Source organism: Temnothorax americanus, unplaced genomic scaffold (assembly GCF_048541705.1).
Source record: "Temnothorax americanus isolate GAGA-0224 unplaced genomic scaffold, ASM4854170v1 Scaffold15, whole genome shotgun sequence".
Lineage (NCBI taxonomy): Eukaryota > Metazoa > Arthropoda > Insecta > Hymenoptera > Formicidae > Temnothorax > Temnothorax americanus.
The window spans coordinates 1,842,671-1,851,589 of NW_027509286.1; the positions used below are offsets into that span (position 1 = coordinate 1,842,671).

The 8,919-nt window shown below is 40.9% G+C and overlaps 1 protein-coding gene across 1 annotated transcript; it reads left to right on the forward strand.

Moving 5' to 3' along the window:
• Positions 1-553: 553 nt before the first annotated feature.
• On the forward strand, positions 554-8,527 carry LOC143895017 (uncharacterized). The gene is made up of 4 exons (XM_077401771.1): positions 554-686; positions 1,658-1,719; positions 5,086-5,120; positions 5,851-8,527. Exons 2-4 carry the CDS (start codon positions 1,695-1,697, stop codon positions 8,206-8,208), a joined length of 2,418 nt encoding a protein of 805 aa, XP_077257897.1. The 5' UTR covers positions 554-686; positions 1,658-1,694; the 3' UTR covers positions 8,209-8,527.
• The last annotated feature ends 392 nt before the right edge of the window (positions 8,528-8,919 follow it).

Sequence of the window (8,919 nt, forward strand, 5' to 3'; positions counted from 1 at the left end):
CACCCGGGGTCAAAGAGGTCCAGATTCCTCACCTCTCTATTCGACACGCTTACTTTTAAACGTGGGGTTCCTGCTTTATTTATTAGATAGATTTTACATATGTGTGTCATATTATATAAAATACACACACACACACACACACACACACACACATATTGTATTAAATATTTAATAAATACTTCACCTATAATTATTAAAATTCATTATACAAAAAGTATTTATGATTGCTTATTATATTTATATGTTTATATACAAAATATCTCTTATTCTCTTAAAATGATTATTATTATTATTACCGTAAAAATTATCTGAATAAACTATATTATAATTGCAACATGAGTTATAGGTATCTCTTGAAGTTTGACGAACAAGAGGTGAGTCAATGCGGAAGCAATGGCCTCGTCTCACCTACGATTTTCAGAAGTACAGCCTCGCGCGAAAGAATCCATCCCATCGCTATCCGCGGTTTCGCGTGCTTCCCCACCTTGCATCCCGAGGAACAGAGGAAAAAAGGGGGCTCGATCTGGAGGAGGTCGAAGGATGAGCGCCGGGGCTCATCCCTGGTGGGGGCGTATCAGCACTCGGGGTGCTATCCAAGGATATATATGCCGATGAAGTTACTTCCACCATCAGTCACTGTCTTGACTTACCTCAGCACTGCGGTGTGTTTTGTACGGATCGGTTGGGTGAGTCCACGACACCACTTCATCCCCCTAATGGCCACGATCGCGCTTTTGTTCGCTCCACGCGACTTTGCGAGTTCTCACGTCTGTCGCACGGTTCCCTGTTTCGTTTTCCGACCGAGTGTTCGCCCCGAGAACTGAGTTCGTTTATTACATTTTTCCTCTCTAATGCATCTGTGCGCGTATCCCAACGTGGCACCAATAACACGCACGAATGACCCGACGAAGGTCCTGAACTTTCGTGCGCGATGCTCGGAGATCGAGCGAGGAACGCAGTGTATTAAAGCAACACGGTCAGTGATTTCCATTCGAGCGTGTCTTGGAGTTCCATTTTTTTTTTTTTTTTTATAAATATGTTTAAATACGTTAACCCCTCGTGTACAGAAATGAACGACGCAAGTTACAATAACATGTGCATGTGCTCAACCAAGTATCGATATTCAGAATATTGCATAAATTTATAATGTAAGGAACATATAGAACATTCAAATTCTTTCTTTTTACCGTTACAACGTTATCACACTAAACTTCTGTACGTATTTAGGATTTTTAGAACTTTTCGTATTATATAAAAAAATAGATTTTATATTTTACGAAGAAATATTAATTAATTCTAATTCTTTAGTTTCTTTATCATATATTAACTTAATATCTTAGCATTTAAATCAATAAATGCAATATAAATCTATTTAGAATTCATTTTATCATAATGCTATTATATAATAATAGCACATAAACAAATTTTATGATTTGAGAAATGTTATACATATCTTAGCAAAATAAATTACATTTTCAACAACAAATAACAAAATGTATAATATAAATAGCAAATAAATTTTATTTATGGGCGCGGAAATAATTCTCAAAATTATGCAATATTCATCTTCTCCGATGCAATTTCATCTTCTTATATATCAACATCTCCACTAACTACATATGAAAGAGATCAATCGATGATTGCATTATCTTTTCAGACTCGCCCACTCCTTGAGGGTGCTTGCGCCAGCAAAGATGCGGCTACGCTTGCTGTGGATCGGTAAGACAAAAGTGATATTGATTCAAGATATTGGGTTCATCGCATGGCTTCACCTCGCGTAATCATCTAATGTAGTAATCGGGTTGTTACGTTAGCATGTCATCAAATAAGCACATGGGAAGAACTAACAAAAAGCGACGCAAGAAACCACGCGGCAATATCCGTCGGTTTTCCTTTGGAGAAAACAGAAAGATTAGCAGAGATTGCAGTGTCGTGGACAGAGAAAAGAAAGTTCGCAATTTGTGACGTGTCCCAACGCCAAGTATAACCTTCGTCTCAATAATCGAAGGAGATGAAAAGTCTCCAAGCAATTGTTGAGCAATCCTAACGTTAACTTTACCTTCCGTTCATCGAATTATCGTACCGTATAAGTTGTCATACGCGCCATTACGAGCCACGCAATCGGTATGGCATTCTTTGACAATGCTTGGCTCTTGCCCGTGTGACGACTGCAAATCACAGCAGCAAAGATATAAAAAGAGAGGGAAACTTCATGAGCGATCATCACAGCGAACGTGACAGAATGAAAATTTTCTAATAAATATGTTTCACAGGTAATTTTACATATTCAATAATAATAAGAAGAAGAGTCTGTTTTCGACATTTTACATGAACTAAGAATAATATTTAACTTTTATTAAATTTTCTTTCGTATATATAGTTAGGATGCATTATTTCGGACTATAAAAACAAATTATAGGCAAGTCGTAATTGTCGTTCCAAATAAATACGCGAAAAAATTAACAGTATAAACTGTGTATTTTTCAAAAAGGTAATTTTTGAAACAATTATTTTATACCAATAATAAATTAATTAGATTCAAGCTCTCATAATAAGTACGTCTTCTACAACTCACAATCAGTTATATATAATATTACGGTTCACGAGTCTTAAATTTCGATGGAACCTTCACGCAAGGTCTACGGTATTTTTTCGTAACATCCTCTAATTAAAACGAATTAGAGATAAGCCAGCGTTCCGTGGGCTGGTATTGTTCCAACGCACTTTTACGTATTACGGGGTCACCCTTTACGCTTACGATCACCCGCACTTAGAATAAAGGTCAAGTGTATGCAGCGTACCGTGTTAGCGCAACTTTTATCACTTTGCTTCTCTTACAAATCTTAAAAACGTGCACCGTTCAAGATCGTAAATCTGTGAAAAAGGCGAGCGCTCGGAGAGGCAAAAAAAAACGAAGAATAATTCAGAAGCAAGCCAAACTTTTCCAATTTTAAAGTCAAATTATGAAATATGAACTATCGCAGTTTCCTTATAGTTGATATGTAGCAACTGATAAAGACTGAATGAAGATAATTAAAATAGAGGTTTTAACGTATTGCTATAACTGCCTAACATTGATACCCTACGGAGTAAATGCGATACTTTTTTTCGGTGGAGATGCCAGATAAGAAAAATTCGTAAATAGCTGAAATAAACGGGTTAAGCCGTTTCCGCCACACGTCTTCCCTTCGGGCAAGTTACGTCAATACTCTGACGATCGTGCAACACTAGTGTAACCACGTAACGGTCAAAGATCCTCTCGAAAGATGCATCGAGTACCGTGCTCGGATTATCTTCGTAGATCACGCGAGGTTCGGCCACATCTTGATCTTCGCCCCATTGTTTCGAGGTAACCAAAACCGAGGCTATCAACCGACAACAGGAAGATGTACGAATAATGGTGCTGCGATATTGTTGCTTGAAATGACCTTTTGGCCAAATTATGCGTGGTGTGGAAATAAATAACGAATGGAGAATAAGGAGGAGAAAGATCTCCTGTAAAGTTGTTTTATAGTGCATTTAAATATGGAAAAAAAGTTTCCGCATGCTCACGACGGTCATAACAATTCAAAAAATTCCTTGCGTTTTTATAAGTCGTATTTAATAATTCAGCTAATTTCGTATTTAATAATTCGCCCATTGAAACTGGAAATCACTAGAGAGAAAGCGTTGCCGTAAAATTTACCATTTATATTTCTATGCGTAATTGATTTTGAAATAAAATTTTATTAGCGATTTTGTGAAGATTCAATGTAAGATTCATGAATTACTGTCTTATTAGACATTGGATAATTCGCTTTTATTGCAATTATTTTTGTAAGCGCAAAGTTTCATTCTATTTTATGTAAATGATAAAAAATATAAAGCTAATTCAAAATTAAATCACGATCAATAAATTATTGAGTACGAAAACAAAATTCGTATGTGCAGTGCGATAAAAAGTAATTTTCTTGATTACCTATGACTCGCTGTGACAACGCTCTTATTTGAGCCGCAGAGAGGTCATGTCAATCGTATTTGCTCAGTTACACCTATTAATTTATGTCAAAGTAAAGTCACCATTAGATTTTAATTTATCAACGTCAACGCCTGGGGATATCGACGTACGAAACGTTTGATAATTACAGTTATTCATCAAGAACGATATTCATGGCGATAACAGGAAAGATTAATTAAGATTCTTATAATTCATTTTGCTACTTGTGTATAACATTTATCGAAGATATTTTCAATAGCTTTATATAATTAGCAAATGAGATTTACTAAGAAAAAAGTATTTAAAGTTTTTCTTTCTGATCGCACAGGTTTTCTACATAATAATTGAAATAAATAACTTATTTTTGCGAACATCACTCCATAAAGTGAAGTTTGAGAGAGATCACCATCTGGATCTTCTCGCATGCTCAAGAACCAGAGTTCTGTATCTGCTTAACAAGTAGCTTGCGTGATCCGCGGACCGGCATGACGATGTCATTGCGAAAACGCGCACGGGAGTCTTCACAACTCTCGTGTAACACACAGCACACGCACTGCAGCTCGCTTATCTTTCTCTTTCTCTCTCTCTCTCTCTCTCTCTCTCTCTCTCTCTCTCTCTCTCTCTCTCTCTCTCTCTCTCTCTCTCTCTCTCTCTCTCTCTCTCTCTCTCTCTCTCTCTCTCTCTCTCTCTCTCTCTCTCTAGCACGCGCGGTCCTTTCTTCTGCGTTTATCCCTCTTCATTTTTTTTGTAATTTACGTACGGCCAAGCGTGCGAAGAACCCATAACTTCACCGTGCCTACGCTCTAAGCGCGCTCGACAATGCTCCTTAATTAATTAGACGGGAAGTTATGTCAGAGAATTTTCAAGACACATTTCTCTTCTGTGAGACTCGCACGCAACTTCTCGTCATCGCGACGAATTGCGGTAGTTACTGGAGGCGACTCGGCGACATACAGCCGTTAGCACTTGAGAGATAATTGATGTCATAATAAAAATTCTTACTATGATAAATTTGTAACGATCTCGTAACAACAGCGTCAAATAAAGATCGCGCAATTTGTCAAGGTGCGTAACCAAAAATAATACTGTCTTGTTTTTATTTGTTTCAGTCTTGCTGGCTGTCACTCGTACAGCTCTAGCTCAGGTAAGTAACTCGCTTAAGCATAGATTGTATCACTAAAAAAAAAACTTAAGATAATAGTGTCTTTAAGACGTAATTCGCGAATTCGTTTACGATTAATTTATTCGACTCGAAACTTAAGCTGCGTTTTCACATTCTTTAATCTCCATTAGAAAAGCGGTACATAAAAGTCGGTGTAAATCAGCGTGATGTAGTCATTTCAATTTTTCACGATCAACACATCTTTACTATTTCTTTCCCATCTTATGAAACAGCATTTTCGGTTGCGCAAGTTTAAGCACTCTCATATTAATCGATCGTGACTGTAACTGTTGTAACTCCACAACGATCACAATGATCGAGGATGCGAAGACGCTCCTTCGGACTTTTCTACCAGCACGATTCCAACGATGTCGGAATCCATAAATCTGATATAATTAATCGTTCAAGGGTATCATGATTTCAATGAGCTCATGATCTCATGAGCTAAAGTGATACCAAACGATAGTAAACGTATTTAAACCGATTTATACATTATATGAGTAAATTGTATTAAATATGAGTAAATTAATATCGTTTACAATAATATTTAATTTCAACGTTAAAAATGTCGATAATAAAAATATAAATTATGTAATTCTTTCTTAGCAAAAAATCCTACATCTTCTTTTGTTTCTTCACAAAATATTGCGTATCTCATCGATTCTATTATGATTTAGTGGACATTCTCTATATATGATAATTAATATTACAGACTGACGAGGGATATAATTACCCTAGACCGACAAATGGACTTATACCAGGTACGTCAGGCGGAGGTCCTGGCGCTAGACCAGGAGGATATCCATCTGGCGGTCCAGGGGCACCTGGAGGTCCTGGAGGACCAGGAGCTCCTGGCGAACAACCTGGAAGACCAAGTGGTTACCCAACAGGACCATCAGGATTTCCAGGACGCCCAGGTGGTATTCAACCAGGTGGCCAGCAGCCTAGCTTTCCATCGGGTCAAGGACCTTCTGGGGAAGGATATCCTCGTGGACGGCCATCAATTCCATTTCCGAGCGGTGAACCAGCAGGAAGGCCAGAAACAGGTCAAGGTACACCGAGTGGACCAGGTAGACGACCAGAAGGGTTTCCAACAGGACCAAGTGGTGGATATCCTAGTGGCAGACCTGGTGGACAAGCACCGGGCGGGTTTCCAAGTGGACAAAGACTTTCTGGATACCCAAGCGGTGAGCCCGGCGAAGGAAAACCAGAAGGTCCTGGATATCCTAGTGGTCGGCCGGGTGGACAAAAACCAAGTGAAGGATTTCCCGGCGGACAAGCTCCTGGAGGTTATCCCGGTGGAGCACAAAAGCCTAGTGGCCCGGGAAGTGGATATCCTAGTAGAGGGCCAGGAACTGGCTATCCTGGAGGTACTCAAAGACCTGGCGGTGGTCCAGGCCCTCAGGAACCAGGCGGATATCCAGGACCAGGAAGTCCTGGAGGTCAGCAAAGCCCAGGTGGAACATCTCCCGGCGGCTATCCTAGTACTAGACCAGGAACGCAAAGACCAGGAGGCTATCCGAGTGGTTCAGGCCCGCAAGGACCAGAAGGATATCCAAGTGGACCAGGAACACAAAGACCAGGAGGTTACCCGAGCGGCCCAGGCCCGCAAAGACCGGGAGGCTTTCCAAGTGGGCTAGGAACACAAAAACCAGGAGGTTACCCGAGCGGCCCAGGTCCACAAGGCCCAGGAGGAGTTCCAGGTGGACCAGGCCCGCAAGGGCCAGGAGGATTCCCAGGTGGGCCAGGCCCGCAAGGGCCAGAAGGATTCCCAGGTACTGGCCATTCGGTAGGTCCTGGCGGACCCGGAGAACCTGGAGAATACACGCATGAAGATGATGGATCATATAACGAAGGTGATTATTCAGCTATTCCAGGCGAGCCTGGTCGCGACTATCCTATATACAGTGAAATTCCGGAGACCGGTTTTCGCTGCGATGCCCAACAATTCCCTGGTTATTATGCCGACGTGGAAGCCCAGTGCCAAGTTTTTCACATATGTGCCAACAATAAAACCTACGATTTTCTTTGTCCAAACGGGACAATTTTCCATCAGCAATTTTTCGTTTGTGTATGGTGGAATCAATTCGACTGCAGCTCCGCGCCAAGTCTTTACTATTTAAATGAAAATATTTATGATTATTCTATAATGGGAGCACCAAGTCAAGGACCTGCAGGACCCTCGAGACCTTCTGGACCTAGTCCAGGAGGTCCAGGCGCTCCTGGTGGCCCAGGTGGACCAAGTTCTCCAGGAGGTCCAGGCGTTTCTGGTGGCCCAGGTGGGCCAAGTTATCCAGGAGGTCCAGGCGCTCCTGGTGGCCCAGATGCTCCAAGCGCTCCTGGTGGCCCAAGTGGTCCAAGTTATCCAGGAGGTCCGCAACGTCCTGGTGGTTCAGGTTCAGGTTATCCAGGAGGACCTCAAGGTCCATCAGAACCAAGCGGTTATCCAGGAGGACCACAAGGTCCATCAGGGCCTCAGGGTCCATCAGGACCTCAAGGACCGCCGGGACCAAGCGGTTATCCAGGGAGACCCTCAGGTCCAACGGGTCCTCAGGGGCCAACGGGTCCCAGCGGTCCAAGCGGTTTTCCTGGACGACCGGGAGTTCCATCCGGTCCGGGACCGCAAATTCCATCTGGTCGACCAGGACCCAGTTATTTAGGTCCGCCGCCAGGACCACCGGGACCTCAAGGGCCTCAAGGACCAGGCGGGCCAGGATATCCTGGAAGGCCTCAAGGACCTTCTGGCCCATCGACAAGACCTCAAGGACCTAGTAGCCCGGGTTATCCGGGACCGGGTGGACCATCTCCAGGATATCCAGGACAACCGCAAGGACCTAGTGGCCCGAATTATCCGGGACCGGGTGGACCATCTCCAAGATATCCAGGACAACCGCAAGGACCTAGTGGCCCAAGTGGATATCCTAGCGGTAGACCAAGCGGCCCATCGTTTCCAAGTGGGCCTTCTGGGCCAGGAGGTATTTCTGGAAAACCTGATACGACGGGTTCGCCGTTCCCGCCGCAAGGCCCTGCGATGCCAGATCGTGAGTACTTGCCGCCGCGGATTGGATAAACATGAAGCTAAACTTTCAATCGGCATGTAACAATGATTCCCACCGTTGTTGATGACGAATAACACATGTAAATACGAGCCTCTATACTTGCGTAATCTAAGTGATATCGATAATTCGTATTGCATTCACTTTTACATATAGGAAATCCGATTATTCTGCTTAACCGTTTACTCATCCTTTTTGAGGTTTCCACGCTTTCAGTTGATGCAGTTTATATTATTGCTTATGTATTAGTTTCCGATTAGTTTTACCAGTAAAAAATATTTATATAAAAAAATATATATATACATATATTTACATATTAATATTTATATTATATACAAAATATACATAAAATACGTTTTAATTCAATATTAATATATTATAATATATACACATATAATTTACATTTTACTATTATAGTAAAACATAAAAATATTATTTTCTTAAATTATAGAATAATTTTATAAATTTAATATGTTTAATTGCAATATATAATTTGCAATATAATTGCAAATAATTTGTTTCTCTGATTTATTTGCCATCTATTTTTATATTGAAAGTAATTAATAAATCGTAGGTTGATCTAATATACAAAAAACATTTTTTATGTTAAATCGCGCATCAAACAGAAGTATTTAACGGAAACCTTCTAATGAAATCATGAGTGAATAATATTAAGACCTGTATGCTGGATATATTTACCGACGTCTAATTGAATCTTACTAATT

What these genes read in the sequence shown, in the direction of transcription:
- LOC143895017 (XM_077401771.1), top strand. Translation starts at nt 1,695, where the DNA reads ATGCGGCTACGCTTGCTGTGGATCG. An exon ending in GCTACGCTTGCTGTGGATCG is followed by an intron (nt 1,720 to 5,085) that starts GTAAGACAAAAG and finishes TATTTGTTTCAG; the next exon opens with TCTTGCTGGCTGTCACTCGT. An exon ending in CTCGTACAGCTCTAGCTCAG is followed by an intron (nt 5,121 to 5,850) that starts GTAAGTAACTCG and finishes TTAATATTACAG; the next exon opens with ACTGACGAGGGATATAATTA.